Source organism: Ictidomys tridecemlineatus, chromosome 1 (assembly GCF_052094955.1).
Source record: "Ictidomys tridecemlineatus isolate mIctTri1 chromosome 1, mIctTri1.hap1, whole genome shotgun sequence".
NCBI lineage: Eukaryota > Metazoa > Chordata > Mammalia > Rodentia > Sciuridae > Ictidomys > Ictidomys tridecemlineatus.
Genome location: NC_135477.1, coordinates 241,170,690 through 241,188,674, shown reverse-complemented (window position 1 = coordinate 241,188,674; position 17,985 = coordinate 241,170,690). Strand labels below are relative to the sequence as shown.

Genomic DNA, 17,985 nt, shown 5'->3' with positions numbered 1-17,985 from the left:
AAGCACCAAAGTATTTTTAGACCCAGAAATCTCACAACTAGGCATGTTCTCTGTTGGAAATATTCACAAAAATTTACTAAAATGGGCAAGAAACCTGTGATAGCATATTGTATACCAGCAAAAACTGTAAACACTTAAAAGTTGAGTTAAGAAATTCTGGTACAGCCATAAGGTGGAATAATATATAATTCTCATTGTATGTTGGATCTATGAGTGCTCATACAGAAAAATTCTTTTATTTGACATACAAGCAGGAAAATGGTAAGATGAAAAATGAAGTTCTCATATGATCCGTTTGTTTAAAAGTATACATGCAAGCAGAAGGCATAAAATAATTCTAGACAGGAGCACATAGGAAACTGTTGATATTGATGGCATTGGGGAAAGAGCATTAGAGTGGAAAGGAAAACTTTAACTTTTCACTTTGTACTGTTTAAATTTGTCAGCCAACAAAAGTCTCATTTGTATATAATTTGTAAATGTCAAATGAGGTTGCTTGAGTGTTTAGGTTATAGGCCTCCCCACCGCTGCTGTTGTTCTCAGACTTCTCTATTTTTAATAAAGCAACACTACAGCAACTCAGGAAGCTGAGGCAGAAGAGTTGCAAGTCTGAGGCCAGCCTCAGCAACTTAGCGAGTTCCTAAGCAATTTAGTGAGATCCTGTCTCAAAATAAAGAGATAAAAAGGGCTGGGGATATAGCTCAGTAGTTAAGTGGCCCGGGATTCAAGCCCCAGTACCCAAAGAAAGAGTGGAGTGGGGGAGAGAGAAGGAGAATATTAGCCATTTTTAAAGTAAATAAAAGCAGAGGGCCCAGGTGGACCTGCACACCATCTTTAATCACCAGGTTTAACCACGACAGCAGTGTCTTCAGAGCGTCGCAAAAACCAACACAGTCTGAACAAGGAATGTCTACCTGGGATTTCTTCACAAACCGATTGTCCTGCTGCGAATGAAGCTTGTGTTCAATGTGAATTGAAAAAGCATAAAGTTGCTACCTAAATAATCAGAAGACAAGAAGATATTTCCTATTTTGGTGGGACCTTCTCAAAGCACATCCACATAACCTAATTTCATTTAATTTTTCACAAGCCTATAAGGTGGGTTGATCTTGATTTTTATCCATACTTTTAAACTAGGAAAAGCAAGACATCGAAAGGTCCCACAGATCAACAGAGAGAAAGAGACCCACCGAAGCAGCCGCTCAGTGGACTGCAATGCTGTCTCCACGTAGATCAAATCCCTACCTTCAAATGTTCTGTTCCAGGTCTGCTGGATAATCTTCCCGCCATCCTTCTTGCTATAACCAGCTCTGAGTACTTCATGTAAAGCCAGGACATAGAGGAGGATGGCATCATGGAATCCTTCAACGAACATGTTCACCTGGAAAGAAAGCCCCGTTGGGTGATCCCAAAGACCAGCTGACACATTCACCACGTAACAGAAGCAATCACAACAGTTAACAAGTGGTCTGGGGGTCCGTGAGCAATGCAGGGGTGGGCAGAGGGGAACTAACTAGAGTCATGTCATAGTTTTCCTGGCACTGGCTTAGTGAAGAAAACTCTCCCCCTGTGTGGGTGTTACAGAAGCCAAGAAAATCACACACATTAGGACTATGTTGGGGCTCAGAGGTAGAGCACTCATCTCGCATGCATGAGGCACTGGGTTCAATCCTCAGCACCACATGAAAATAAAATAAAGGTATTGTGAAAAAAAAAAAAAAAACATTGGCCAGGTGAAGTGTCCCAGGCATACCGGCCTTTGCCAATAGTTGCCTCTCAGGAGTGTCCTCCTCTCACACTTCTGCTCTCTACTTCAACAAGACCCCAACACCCCCACATCCCAAGATTTTCTTCACCTTCAACAGCCTCGGTGATCTCTCTAGGCTCTACTGTGGAATATGCTACAAGAACAGCAGGAACCCATTCATCCATACTCAACTCTACGGGGTGCCTGGTAATACCTAGTGCTAAAGAAGCAGAGAAGAATGTGCACCATGACTTCTGCCTGCCTGAGGGGCCAGGGCTGGTGTCTCGCCTCTATCAGACATGACACCTCAATTCCTCTTTCCACCCCTGCCAAGTGCCACCGACAGCAATGGGTGACGAGCTTGGGCCGTCAGTGCGACCTATGGAGTTCTGTCTCTAGTGAAGGTGGCCCTGCCCTCTGGCAACTTACAGTTTCATTTAAAAAAATAATAAAAAATTTAAAAAAAAAAAAAGATGGCCCTGTGAACTTGGAGCTGTCACTTAATGATGGTGAGCGTTGTTTCTTTCCTCTACATATTGACCATGAGACTAGCACCTGCTTCACGGGGTGGTTACAAGAACCACTTGGCACAGCGGCCTAGGGTGCTTAAGGCATGATGTGAGCACACGTCAAGTAGTCAACGAATATGAGCCAGCGCTACTGTGACTCTTTTATGGACTCTGAAGTGTCCCTAGGGCTGTGTCAGAGGTCTGTTCAGGGCACAAGAGAAAGAGAAGTCAACATTATGGGTTGGGGAAGGGAAGTCGGAGAGGCCTAACAGGGGTGGCAAAAGTCGAACCCAAGCCACCTTCTCTCAGGAGAAAGTGTCAATGATGGAACCTCAAGGCGTCAGAACAAATGGGGCGTCCCTCAGGGGCCCAGCGGGAAGCTCTTGTGTGAGGCACCACCTGCCCCAGCAGAAGAGAACCACAACTGGCCCTGCGTCCTCAGGTCAAACACGGGCTCTTTACGGGACAGACCTCAGCTCAATGTCCTGCTCCTCCTGGCCTCCTTCCACCCTTGAGGTTGAGGAGTCCTATTTGTGTTCCAGAAGCAAATGTTCCAGGTCTGCCAAATCCCAGGGATGAAAAACAGCTTAAAATACTGGTTCAAGAGCCGGGGTCCCCTTTGCAGCCCTGTCACCTCCTCACCATGTTTTGGCACCATTCCAAGCCTCAGCTTCTTCATCTGGAATATGAAGGCAATAACAGTACCTATCTCACAGGTGGCTGTTAGGCTTAAAAGAATTAGTGAATGTACCAGTTGGCCCAGCTATCCCACTCCTCGGTTTATTCCCAAAGGACTAAAAATCAGCATACTACAGTGACACAGCCACATCAATGTTTATAGCAGCTGAATGCACAATGGCTAAACTATGGAACTAACCTACATGCCCTTCAACAGATGAATGGATAAAGAAAATGTGGTACATATACATAATTGAATATTACTCAGCTTTGAAAAAGAACAAAATATGGCATTTGCCAATAAATGGATAAAAGCAGAGACTATCACACTAAGTGAAATAAACCAATCCCCAAAACCCAAAGGCCAAATGTTTTCTCTAATAAGACAATGCTGATCCATAGTCTGGCGGGATTGTGCAGAGGGGAGTGAGGGGAGGGGTGGGGCTGTGGAGAAGGGAAGGAAGGTAAAATGAGACAGACATTATTACCCTGTATACATGTGTGATTACACTACTGGGATGACTCTGCACCATGTACAGCCAGAGGATTGAGAAGTTATGCTCCACTTGTGTACAATGTGTCAAAATGCATTCTAATAATTAATTAGAACAAATTTAAAAATTTTTAAAAGAGAATAATAAGATTCTCTACAAGTCAAACATATTCTCATCTAATGATTTTATGGAAAAGTTCAATTAAACTAAGTTCTGTTTCAAAAAAAAAAGAATCAGTGAATGTAAGACTTCAAATAGCATCTGACAGAATCAGCACCTGCTATTGGCTTTAGCTACCTAGAGATGGATAGTCACAAACCAGGGATCCTGCTTAGCTTCTAATTCCAAAAGGAGCATAGGAAGTAAGTGACTCACTCACAGGCATGACAGATCCCATCAAACCATCAAACACTTAGCAGAAACTATGACCCCTCATTGATGCCCTCTTACTTCCTCATGGCCATAACCTTGATTCTGCCCTGGGTGCAGCCCAAGTTGGTCAATCGCACTGACCCGCCGGGAGAGCTGAGGGTGAGATAGAGTGCAGGTTCACAGGAGAGCCGAGATGGCTGGCTGCAGCCACAGTCCAGGCCCAGCCTTGACGTCACTTATGCTCTCCAATCTTTAGTGTTCCCATCCCTTAAGCAGGAGTTAGAACCTCGTAGGGCTTTTCCAGGGCTTCAATGAACTAGTGCCCATAGAACACCTGATAACAGTCCCTGGGACAGTGAAGCACTGGTAATGTTGGCCATCAAGCTTATGTCCCAAGGCCATTATTTTCTTGGACAAAAAAAAAAAAAAAAGATACAGAAATAAAATCTACTGGTCAAAGATAATTTTCTGCTGCTTTGGCTGTGCTAACTCAATTTTCCAAAGGAATGTGAAATTTTTGCTCAGGCCCTGAAGTCATCAGGGTTTGAGAAAGCATGCATGCAGATGAATTTTAACAAGTAGACTTTAGCTGTGTCACTTAATTCTGAAGCCATACTTCTTTTTCAAAAGCTCTGTCTTCTCTTTGGTGATGTTACAGAGGAAGTCATGGAATCACAAAAATGCAGGCCTTTTAGAAAAGCCCTAGTTTAATCCCTTCCTTGTTTTGAAGACCAAAAGAGCATTGCTCTTCTCAGTCTCCCTGTGTTCTGTACTCAAGTGTTGTGCTCTATAAGCTCCTGGATCCTGGGGTTCCTAGAATACCCCAGCTTAAATTGTAAAGTACAAGTGGGCCTCACCTGCCCACCTCCCTTCCTTCTCCTCCTGTCCTGTTCTCAAAATCCTCAACCAAGGTTCCCACACTGACGTTGGCCACCTGACACTCCACACATGTGCCCCAGCCCCGCTCTGTCTGACCTTTCTTTGTCTCCCTTCTTGATACGCCCTGTACAATCCAGGATGGGAAAAGCAATTATCTGCCTGAGAAGGATGCACTTAGATTATTTGTCCAACAGGTTACATAAAAGAAGAGGATAGATAAGCCCTGAACACAAGCTCGGGTCTGAAAACTCGGTCTATCTCGATTTGTAAGAGCATCGCAACATTTACCTCCTTTCCTCTCAAAGTGGCTGAGTGTCTCCCTCTCCTGCCAAATTTAGCAGGTGAGCTGCTGACCCTGCCGAGGTTTGCTGGCACCCTAGCCTGCTGCGGAGGAGGTTTCATAACACCTACCTCATAAGACCTCAAGCCAGAAGCAAAACCCTAGAGACCGTCTTTTCTCGAGGAGAACATTTTCACATCTACACGTGTTTTTTTAGTGGGAGGAAAGCCCGTTAGCACATTACAGACACTGAAAATTGGAAGTGCAAATTAAGGGGAGGAACTGAGAGAGAGAGAGAAAAAAACAAAGTATTAAGTTGTCTTAGGAACACTTTCCACTGGGCCTCCAAGCAGAAAGGAATCAGGTCATCTGGTCTGTCCCCCTGCCTCTGGACACAACATCACTTGATCCTCTAAGTTCTGACTAACACAGATCATGCCATTATTTCCAATCACAGAAAATGGGATTCCCTCACCTGAGTAACTTGTTTTAGCATTTAGCATTTTTCTAGCCAGAAAGCTCTCCCTTACCATCACTAGCCATAGGTCATCAAATTCCTAAAGGCAGTCATTCCTCTGATAGACACTGAACAGCTACATTAAGAGGACAATACAGTTTGCAACCTGTACCAGAGAGCACAGCTGCTCCGTACACACACAGAGGTGGGCTGTGTGCTCGGAAGTGCATGCATGAGGGCCTTCATCCCTAATAGTGCCTGCCGGCCACATCTCCTCATTAGAGTTTTTGAAAATTCCCTATCACAGCAAAAGCTGAATAGACATCTTGGGGTGGGGGTTGTTTTTGTTTTTTAACTGAGCATAAAGAGTTGGCATTCATGACTTGGCTCCTATCAGTGACTTTGGACAGCATCTTCTTCATTCCTGTGAAGGAGGTGGCAAATTCATGTTTAAATGAATTTCTCAATGCTTATATTCCAAACAAATAAGAGCAAAGGCTGCTGCATGCCTCAGATGTTGTTTAAAAGGGAGTGACATGTCACATGAGGACACATGCATATCTGAGGAAGCCTGTGAAGCTGTGAGATAGAAGGTCCTAGAAGAACACTACCAGAGTTCAAAGGAAAGCAAGGCAGGTCCAGCATGTTGCTTGTGGTATACAAAGAGTGTTGCTTGTGGTATACACATGAACTCACATGTATCACTCGGTGGATCTATCTTCCTTGCCACAAACCAGTGGTTCTCAGTGCAAGAGGGAAGCAGAGGGTTTGGGCAGAATTCCTTAAGAGTCCTTTGAAAATGACATGACTTTTAACCTCCCATTCAGCTGAAGGGCAGATGGGGAAAGCAAAATTTTGATGGAGAGCAAGCAAAAGTCCATGACCTGACCTTCCTCCTTAAAAGCCAATGATGACAGCATTACATTGTCCAATTAGTAAAAAGGCCCTGCATATGAACCTTGTCCAGCTCTCCTGGACCACTGGAGACGGAAGATAGCAGATGTGGCCTAGGAATGCTACACCGGTAGCCAAAATGTCAAAGAATTTCTACATCTGTTGAACACTTTACATGCAACTTCTCTTCTTCAAAAACAAAGCATCTGCTTTCATTCAATTTCCTTTTAAATCATAAAATCAGAAGTCTACAATTTAGGGTAATAACTGCAAGCCGTCATGTATCAAGTGACATCACCCAACTCCTTAACCCCAAACCTAGGGGGCCTCACTCATGCTGATAGACATCCCCACATCTGCTTTTCTATACTGTGCTTATCTTCGTGGAATTCACACTTGGGCTTTTATAGATGACTTTTTTAGCTTTGAGGGAATTAAACTAAACATCCTCCCCTTTATCTTAGTTGAACTTTGAGAAATGCACAGGGTAGTTAGGTTGAGACAGCTGAGATCTCCACCTATGGTTCTGTGCTTGGCAGCCTTCTTTCTTCCCAGGTTGAAGTTATGACTTCCTGGGGTAGGAGTTTGCTCTAAGTTTCCCTAACATCTGTCTCTATCCTGGGATCAGCTCCATCCATATAGCAATGCCCTTGACTAACAAATTAACAGATCTTACAGCCTAGAGAGAGCTGCCTGCAGATAAATTTTTCTTCTCTCTCATAATCTAGAAAAAATAGCTTATTAAAGAAAACTTGTCTTGGGAGATCATTAAGTCATGACTCCTCATTCACCTCCCATAATGACTGGGATGGCAGTAGAGGCTGAGCACAGGGGTCACATGGAATCTAGACATGAGCAAATTCCTCTTTTGCAATCCTTGGAGTTCTCTGCCATCCTTTCCTAGTTTTCTTCAATCCCACAAGTATCTCTGCTAATAGTACCTTTATTAGGTTTCTTCCATTTTCTATAAGATTGGCTTCTATTTCCTCCCAGGACCCTCACACAACCTTCTATGAGCCACTCAAACTTGTTCCTGCTGAAGACTCTGAACCACCCAAGGTCTTCCTTGCTTCTTCAGGTTCCCCTAGTGCAAACTTGTGTTTTCACTCATTGATTCTGCACTTCTCCCCCAATATGAGAACTAAAGCCAGGGCCTGGTGCATGCTAGGCCAGTCCTTTATCTATGAGTTACATCCCCAACCCTCTATTATTGTTGTTGTTGTTGTTGTTGACAGGTTCTTGCTAAGTTATTCAGGCTAGCCTTAAGTTTGCGACTTTCCTGTCTCAGCCTCCTGAGTAGCTGGGATTACCTCACCAATGTAATGCTTTTTCATGCCTGGGCACCCTGACACTGCATAAGCTCGGGATGCACAACCAATACCATAAGTATATCTGACTCAGACCCACATCTAATTCAGAAACTGCACTCAAGGTGACTCCATTACCACCTGTCACTTCCTTCTACTCTGTCTGTGCCTGCCTCTAGCTTGCAATCTTCTCTTTCACTTGCTAATATTAATATTCTATAAAGAAATTGCAAGGCTTGTTATAGCCATACTTAATATAAGGGTAGGGCTGATGGTTTAGCTCAGTGATAAAGTGCTTCCCTAGGGTGAAGGCATAGGCTCAATTCCCAGCACCAAAGAAAAAAAAGTTAGAAAAGCAAAAGTAAGAATAAACTAAGCACTGTGGCATATAACTATTCAGAAGGCTGGGACAGAAGGATTACTTGAGCCCAGGAGTTCAAGGCAGACCTGGGCAACATAGCAAGATACCATCTCAAAACAAATCAAAAAGGGTAAATCAGGTCTAAATGAGGATTTGAGAGACTCTCCTGTGATAAAATTAATAAATCACATTTCTATTCTAGATGCTCAAAGGCCTTCTTTGCTCTTTACCAGCTCAGGTTGCCATAAAATTGGTTCAGGAGTTATTGCCATGGGTAAGGTTTTCAGGCTATTAAGAGAAGCACATCCTGAAACTAACAATCTCAATCTGTGGATGAGAAAGATCAATTTTTGCTTGAGAAATCTTTTCCATCAATAATTTGCGATCAAGCTAAATTTCATCTCCCTCACAAGAAACTTAATTTCCTACATTTTGGACACCATTTATGGATAAAGTTAAGGAATTATTGTCAACTTTTGGGTGTGATAATAGTATTTTTAAAGAGAGTTCTAGTAGTAGCAGAATAGTCTGTACCCAGTTAATGCTACAAAATTACCATTATACACTCAAGACCAAATTTTTTTTTAAAAAAAGCTCTAGGAAGTGACCAAAAGTAATATAGTTGCAATATATGTGGCCCCTGAAAGGCAGAGAACCACACTGCATGGAACTAAACTTACATGGATTTTCCTCCCTGGTCCAAGAAGCAAGGAGTAGATGGGACTCAAACAGAAAGTGACAGGATTTGTGGCTTTTGAGTTCAGGATGTAATTGAGAACAAACACCGAGGGCATAAGTTCAGGGAATAACTTCTGCAGGGGAAAATCCCCAAAAGGGGAACACCTTTTGTCTATAAACTTCATCTACCTTTGGCTGATCCTAACCTGCACCACGCCCAGAGGAAATACCTGTAAGTTCAGTGGAAGGCTGGAAGACCAATGGAAAGTTTGCACTATGATCTTCTGCAATCAAGATAGTTTGGAGCTTGAATAACACCAAGTTAGAGACTCTTGGGAACCAAGGGCACCCTAGGAAGTCAAGGCTATGTCCAAAGACTAAGGATTCATCCTAAGACTAACATTCAGCATAAAAGTTTAAACTACTAGATGTGCAGGGGCAGGGAGTTGGCCTGTAGTAAAGAAAAGAATGTCTAGAAAGTGACCCTGAGATAATTCAAATGCTGGAACTAGGATAAATTCTTTAAAGTTGCTATTATCAAGTGTTTAATAACCTAAAGAAAAAACAAACAAACAAAAATTACCAGATGAAGGATTTCAGCAGGGAAATGGAAGCTATAAAAAAAGAACAAATGAATATTACAGAATTGAAAAGTACAATATTGAAAAGGGAAAGATTCACTAAATAGGCTTAAAAGCCTATCCAGACTGCAGAAGAGTCTGTGATGATGCATCAGTAGAAAATATGCCAGTGTAACAAACAAACAATACACAATGTCAGTATACCAAAATAAGTTGTATTTCTGTAAACTAGCAACAAACAATGAAACGGGGATTATTTTATTTTGGTTTGCAACATCAAAAGACATAAGGTTATTTGCAACATCAAAAGACATAAGGTTATTATCAAAAAATAATAATCAAAAAGTGCAGGACCTCCCCACAGAAAACTTCAAACATTGCTGATAGAAATTAAAGAAAGCCCAATTAACGGAGAAATATCTTAAGTACAAGGATTAGAAGAACCAATATATTCAAGATGTAAATTTTCTCCAAAATTATTCTATAGATCAATATAATCCAGATCAGAAATCACAGGAAGGTTTTTCTTAAAGAAATCAGAAAGTCAATTCTAATATTTATACATTAAAAGGAAATATCTTAGAATAGGCAAAACTTCCTTGAAAGAGAAAAACAAATTAGAGGACTTACATTACCAGATTTCAATATTACTATAAAGCTTCAGTATTTACCATGAATTGGTATAAAAAAAGATAGACTGATGGGACAGAGTAGAGTCTAAAAATCACAAACAGTCATTTGAGTTTTGGCTAAGGTAGATGAGCAATTCAATGGAAAAAAATAAAGTCTTCAGGACATGGTGGTAGGACAAAAAAAGACAGATAAAAATTAAAACTTGATTCTTTGCTCACAGCAGATACAAAAACTCATTTGTAATAGATCATAGACCTGAACAAAAGTTAAAACTTTTATAAAGCTCTAAAAGAAAACAGGAGAATATCACTGTGATGTCGGTGCTGGCAAGTTGTTATTAAAGACAATACCAAAAAAAGGACTGAACATAAAAGAAATTGATTTCATTTAAATAGAAAATTGCTCATTGAAATGTGCCATTAAAAATATTAAAAAGCAAGAGAGAAAATATCCAATACATATATATCTGACTTATATCCTGAATATTAAAAAAAAATTTAAGTCAAAAACAAAAAGTCAAATAACCCAATTTAAAACACAGCAGAAGACACAAAGTGAAGTGACCAGGAAGCATATGAAAAGAGGCTATACATTCCTAGTCATCAGCAGAGTACAATTTAAAACCACAACAGGATGATATTCACATTCATCACAATAGCTAACATAAGGATGCAGGCAAGAGCAAGTGCAGAAGCGTCATGGAACTCTCATTCATTCATGGCTGGTGGAATGTCAAATGGTTCTACTTTGGTAGTTTCTTATAAAATTCAACATGCATTATGTTATAACCAGCAATTTCATTCCCAGATATTTACTTGATAGAAATGAAAGCATATGTCCACAAGAATTCTCATTGTGGCTTTAGTCATGAAAATCCCAAATTAGGGGGAATAATATTTATGTTATTATTTTATATTATACAATAATAACATTCCATTGTATAAATACACCACAGTTTTATACATACACACACACACACACACACACACACACACACACAAAAACCTACACCTACAAACCACCAGAAGAATAAATTAACTGTAGTATATTTATACAATGGAATATTATTCAGCAATTTTTTAAAAGAAGAAGAACACACTACAATAATATGCAACACCAGGCAAAAATCTTCAAAACAGCATATGGGGTGAAGGAAGCCAGACACAAAAACATTTAATGTATGATTCCACTCATAAGGTATGTGCTCTATGAGTTCAAGAACTGGCAAAATTAAGAAAAACGCTTGCTTAGGGAGATGGTGGGAAGTAACACAAAGGAAATGCATGTGGGTGTGCAAATGTCCTAGATCTTGAATGAGGTGCTGCTTTTAAGAATTAATAAGTTTACTAGAGCTAACCAAATTCTACAACTAAGATCTATGCAGCTAACTATATATAAATTCTATTTTGACAAGATAATAGAAAGTCTATCTTTTAGACACATACAATAGTTACAGATGGAACAACGATGTCTTGATCTGTTTGGAATGAGGATGGGAAAACACAGATGAAGTTAGAGCTAACAACCGCAGGAGCTGAGTGATGGGAACCTGGCTCTGTCTCTACCTGAGAACATATTTTGAAATATGCTATTTTTTAAAGTATTTTTGTTAATCAGTTCCCTACATGAACAACCAAAACCTGAAAAATCCTGGATGCTTTCCCACAGTCAGGGAGTGCATTTAGAACATAGAAAAATATATAATGATATTAAAGTCAACATTTATATTTTGTTCAGTTCAGTACTATGTTTCTATATCTCTGAACCAAAATAATTTTTTTTAAAAGGACACTTACAGATCTCAAATATCAACCTAAAATAAATAAGGCAACATACCAAATGCCCCTCAGTCCCATTTGGGACCCATCATAATGAACTGATCTAAAACATTCTGCAACCCATTTTAAAATAGTCTTTAGAAACTATGCAATAATAAATTTCATATCCTTACTAATTATCAGGAGAACCAGCAATTCTTCTTAACTATCCTTAAAGTATTACTTCAAGTTTACAGTTTTAGAACTCCCTTAAGTCTCCAATTTTAAAGAATATCCCATAATCTTCACGAGGTTGGATAATGCTACATCTTATGATATCTTTTTTGAAGAGCTGGATCTTGTTAACCTGTTTCAAACTTCTTCCACTCTCTTGAGCAACTTAAAGACATTCTAATTATTTTTAAAAATCTTTAGGGCTTACATACTCTCCTAATGTGCAGAGACTTGTTTCTCTTAAGAAAGCTACCTCAACTAGGCAAAGTATTCTAGATACATATTCTGGATACAGATGTATCATGATTTGAATCATGAAGCTATTCTCAATATTTTTAAAGGTGGAATAATGACCTGAGGTTAATAAATACACTGGCCACAACACAAGAGACTCCTGAGTGCACATGTCTTACAGAGATGCATTATCTTAACCTTATAGGCATTCTTATCTTAGCAGTACAAAAGAATTACAGAATCACAAACTGCACAACTAGAAAGGAACTGGGAGCTCATCAAGTCCAAAAACTCTATTGTGCAAATGAAAAACTGAACCCACAACAGTTGCCTGATTTGCCCACTGTGGTGCAGAGAGGAGGGGAGAATGCAACTAAGACCAAAGTTGCCTGACTCCAAACAAGCACCTTCAGCATCAGCTAATGAACGGATCAAGTGAAACTCCTCCCTAAACACCTAACTCACACTCGGAGAGCCAAAGATACCACCCTCTTCTTTAGAAGACTTAAATCTGACTTCTTGATTATGTATAAAGATCGCCAAGATGTTATCTGCACATCAGGAAGAAGGGGAATGAGGAAGTTTTGCCTAGCAAACACAATTTTTCACTACCAGGATAAAAAAAGAATGGGAGGTAATATTGGATATTGGGTTGTTAAAGTCAGCTTCAAGTTGCTGAAAAAATTGTAAATCTGACATGAATCCAGAAAAAAAAAGCCTTAGTCTCATTAAACTCACTGAGATAAAGTCAATGCTCATTGTTTAAGGGATAGCTATAATTTTTTAAGAATTGAAACACATGGGTCTGGGGTTGTGCCTCAGTGGTAGAGCGCTTGCCTAACGTGTGTGAGACACCGGGTTTGAGTCTCAGCACTGCATATAAATAAATGAATAAAATAAAGGTCCATCAACATCCAAAATAAATTTTTTTAAAAAAAGAGTTGAGACACATGAAAATAGAAGAGAGACCAGTGGAATAGAGAAAGGGGAGAGAGGGGGAGGGAAGAGGAAAGGGAAAAGGGAGGAGCAGTGGAATTAAATTGACCAAACTATGCTATGAACACATATGAATATATCACAGTGAATTCCATCTTTATGTTTATCTATAAAGCACTAATTTTTTTTAAAAAAAAAACTATAAACAAATAGAAGGAAAACCATTAAATGAAGGGAAGTGGAGTAGGGAACGGGAAGAAAAGAGGAAGCCCTGGGGACTGAAGTGGAGCAAATTATATCACATGTATATATGATTGTGTCAGTATGAACCCCAATATTATGTATGACTATAATGCACTAATAAAAATATTTTTACAAAAAGAGAAACAAAATTTAAAAGAGAAAACATATTAACTAAAAAAAAGTGTCTAAAAAAACAGACACATCAAAAGGTCTATGTCAAATACCACTATTACCTAGTGCAAGGGCCTTTCCTCAATCCCAGGGCAGGAGGTATGCATCAAGAAGGCCGGCAGTACTCACATTCTTTCTTGGCACCACAGCCACAGTGGGCCACCTCAATGTCCTGGTCCACTATCCATGCATTCAACACCATAGCCTCTTGGTTTCCTGACAGCTATTACTATGACACGTACCATCAACTCACACTCAGACACACACTCTCAATCAATGTTTCTCAGGTTTTAATGTGCGTCCAGATCCCCTGAGGATCTTGTTCAAAGGCAGATTATGAGTCAGTAGGTCTCAGGGATGGAAGGCTAAGCTTCATCATTTCCACAGTCTCTCAGGTGATGTTATTGCCACTGCTCCATGGACCACCCTTTGAGGAGCAAGACACTCAACCTTATCATCACCTAGATGCTCAACCTTCCAAATCCCTGAAGTCATGTTTTACCACAATTCCCTCTCCTTCCTATACTCTCCTGTGTGCAGAACAAGCCCTTTGGACTCAGTCGGAATTCCACCCTCCTTGACTTTTCCCCTTTGCTTGGTCTCAGAGCTCTGAATGGAGCAGTCCCAGTAAGGAGAGGAAGTAAATAGTCACAGTGTTATTCTGGCAGAGATGCCGATGGGAAATGAGGAGTGAGGTCCTACTACTTAGGAGAGAGGCTGGAGCCAGTGACATAAATGTAGGTGTTATCCACATAGAGGTGATCAACCCGCACAGGCACATATATTGCCCAGAAACAGTGAGGACAGAGAGAGAGAGAGAGAGAGAGAGAGAGAGAGAGAGAGAGAGAGAGAGAGAGAGAGAGAGGAAGAACTTTGGGAAATACAAAGCATTTGTCCTGCAAGCAGAAAGGAGGAGTTATCTAAGAAGCAGCCGCACACAGCAATATAGACAGAGAACTGGGAGACCACAGTGTGGGTGCAGCCAGTGGAGAAGCACACTTCAAAAAAAGAGAGATCTTTCCAATGTATCGTCCTAAGGAATCACTCCATTCAAGCTGAATTGTTGCACTATTCCTTAAATGGGTCTAATCCATTCCTATTTCTAAGCTTGGATTTCTTTTTGTTTCATTTAAGAGGCTCATTTGATCCCATCTCTTTTTTTGTAATTTTTTTTGTTTTAATTAGTTATACATGACAGTAGAATGCTTTCATGCACTTTGATATATCATACATAGATGGGATATAATTTCTCATTTTTCTCAGTGTGCATGTTATAGAATCACATTGGTCATGCAGTCGCATAAAGTAATAATGTCTGTTTCATTCTACTATCTTTCCTATCCCCATATCCCATCCCCTCCCCTCCCTTCTGTTTTGATCCACCAAAAGCCACTACTCAGGCACTGAGTTGTCCTCACCTACACAATCTTTACCCAAAGGAGGAGCTCAGCAAGCTTGCTGTGTGCACAGAGGGTCAAACAACAACCATCTTCAGGCCTGACTACACATGCATGGCTATACCTTGGTCAAGAGGTCAGAAAAATATATTTGCTCCTAGAGGACACCAAATAAATGAACTAAATCTAAAATCTGTTCAGCTCAAGGAATTCTTGGACATACATATGTCATCAATGAGTATATAAAAGAAAAATGGCCTAAAATTTAAATGCATATAATTTGTATGGTGAAAATGAGAGAATTAGTATGCCAATCTCATACAAGACTGATTATTAATAAAGAAATTATGGGGCTGGGGATGTGGCTCAAGCGGTGGCGTGCTCGCCTGGCATGTGCGGGGAGCTGGGTTCGATCCTCAGCACCACATAAAAAAAATTTTAAAAAGGAGATATCGTGTACACCGAAAACTGAAAAATAAAATATTAAGGAATTTTCTCTCTCTCTCTCTTCTCTCTTTCTCTCTTTAAAAATAATATATTAAAAAAAAGAAATTAAATCCCCTTAAGATCTCTAAAATAGGATAGAGACACATCTATCAGACTTCAGATTTATTCTTTAACCCACACAGAGATAGATAGATAGAAGAAATAATAAAGATCCTCAAATTAGTGCCAAAAGTCAAATTGTTCACTATATCACAAAAAAATAAAATCCCCACCTCCAATCATAGCCTGCAGGGGTAAGGTTTTTAGATCTTTATAAAATGAAGCAAGTTCACTGCAGGGGGAAAATGTCAGAAGATAAATATCAATTCCAAAATAATTTCCTAAAGTACAAGCTACTTTCAGATTTCATAACCAGTTAAGAGGGTTGAATACCCAGGAATATATCAACCCAGTTCCTCTCTTTTAACAACTGGCTGGACCCAAAGAAGGATGTCATTTAAAACTGCTACTACACACTCCTTGCAGGGACACAGGGATGTTCTTGCAGCAGACAGGGCTGTTTTCTTTGGACACTGTCACTCAACACAGTTAAGCTTTTAAAACTCCTTTACAATCATTTTTCATAACTTCCAAGGGCAACTTCGTGTGGTTTTCTCCATTTAACAGAATGAAGTCTCTGGCACACAGGATCGGATGCCTGGGGGTCATCAATTGTTTTAATGCCCATCAATTAATATTTATTGTACCACTGTGTTGGGCTCCTTCACCACATCTACCCACATGGATGGCAGCATCACTGGCTAGGCCTTATGAACCATAACTCTGCCCTAAGACTTTAAAAACCTGTGGCTGCTGTCAGCATCAAACACCAGAGTCTTCTGTGAGTACAGTGGCCAAGGCAGCTGGCAGCGGCCAGGTTACTTCCAAGCTGGAAGGCTCAATACCTGGGAGTTCCCTTCTGGCTCCTGTCAAATGATCTGAAATGCAGTTATTTCGTTGCTGGTCTGTGAGTTACATGCAAACTCTCATGGAAGAGAGTTCAAGTTTTGAAAGTACCACACCACCCTAGCCATCGGGTGCTATGATGAACAACACATTCATGAGTAGAGCTCCCCTGCAGAAGGAGGAAATCCTGGCATTTGAGGGTTACTATCTCGTCTCCTCTACTAGACAGCAAAACACCACCTTTAGATTCACTTGCTTTTAGGCTACTTTTTCCAGGTTCCTCCTTTCAATACAACATTCTGGTAAAGTTGATCTACCGCAGCCCTAAGATCTTCACCAACTAAAGGAAAAAGGATGCTGAGACCCTGAGATGCATGGGAATTGGAAGGAGGGAGAAAAGGAGAAGCAAGGAATCTGAGTGTTCACCCTCCATCAGTTGGCTGGCCTCCTTCATTTAACACTCATGGCTATAATTATTAAGGCTGATGCGTGTTCTTGCACCAGCTAAACTGGTCACATGTCATATTTGAAGTGATCTGACCATTCTGGGGAAAAAAATTAAGTTGTATTTCAATTGTAAAAATGATGGTAAATATGAGTAAGCTGAAATGCTCTTCTTTTCTAAGCAGTGACAATAAAAGGGGGGAAAAGGGAAATAAAATAGTTTAGCTTCTTGATCATAAAACATATTTCCACACTGCATTGCTATTCTAGTCATGCATACTTGTGACATAATTGTCACCACTACAAAATATCTTTCTTTTTTTAATATCCTTATTTATTTAGTTAGTTTTATATAGTGCTGAGGATTGAACCCTGTGCCCCACATGTGCTAGGCAAGCGCTCTACCACTGAGCTACAACTGCAGCCCCTGCAAAATATTTTTCTAACTCAAATTAATTACATCACTACACATAACAACAACAACAACAAATTAGTGACTGTCTTCCAAAAGGACACAATGAAGCTTACTGCTGGGGAAAGTCTTGTTTCATGAGCACTGTGGTTCTTCACTGAGTACTTGGAGATTATACCAGTTCACCAGTTTTTCTTGCAATTAGTAAACCCACACCTACCACCATGTGACAAGCACAATGAATATTTACTTATAATCAAACCAAAAAACACTTTAATTAGGATATTTCCAAGCTCTTCAAATACTCATGGGACGTTTAAATAGCACAATGAAAGCTATTTAAATGTTCCATGGACAAACAATTTAAAGCAATTTTCTCCTTTATTTCAAGAAAAGTAAAGTGAAGGGTTTTTTTTTCATTTCAATACATCTTTATTTAAATGTGTTTGGAAAGCTGAAAAATATTTCTTTGGCTAGGAAAAAACCTCTGGCACTGCCTCTGTCCATCTGATTACATTTTCCCAATAGAGCTAATCTTATTAATATGCTGGCATGTGAACTCATGATTTTTCTATTGTTAAAAGTCAACTTGTGGTTTGCTTTTATTCTCTCAAATACAATTAGCAAAGCCCTCCAGTGCCTGAAAGGGCCTTTTCATTTGGACAAATTATCCCCTGGCTGGTTTTAAAGAAAGGGGTAAGGGCAAGCAGGGCAGAGGGCAGCCTCCTCGCATTCTGAAGCAGCTCTTGCAGAAAAGCTTGTCTGTGTAGTGTCGCCACAAGTGAGGCAAATACAGCTTGCATCGCTTTTTCTTTTTCTTTCATTAATTTAACTGAATAACTATCTTTTAACTTTTTCAGTAGAGTATACAGTCCCAATTAAGTGATATTATATA

At 40.0% G+C, this 17,985-nt stretch overlaps 1 protein-coding gene across 4 annotated transcripts in view; it reads right to left on the bottom strand.

Moving 5' to 3' along the window:
* The window catches only part of Npr3 (natriuretic peptide receptor 3), a 69,336-nt gene that overhangs the window by 14,456 nt on the left and 36,895 nt on the right, over positions 1–17,985 (bottom strand). For all 4 annotated transcript variants that reach the window (XM_040272414.2, XM_005325655.5, XM_005325654.5 and 1 more), the window contains exon 4: positions 1,246–1,381. In XM_040272414.2, the coding sequence (XP_040128348.1) occupies positions 1,246–1,381 (136 nt within the window). The remainder of the gene's footprint in view (positions 1–1,245; positions 1,382–17,985) is intronic.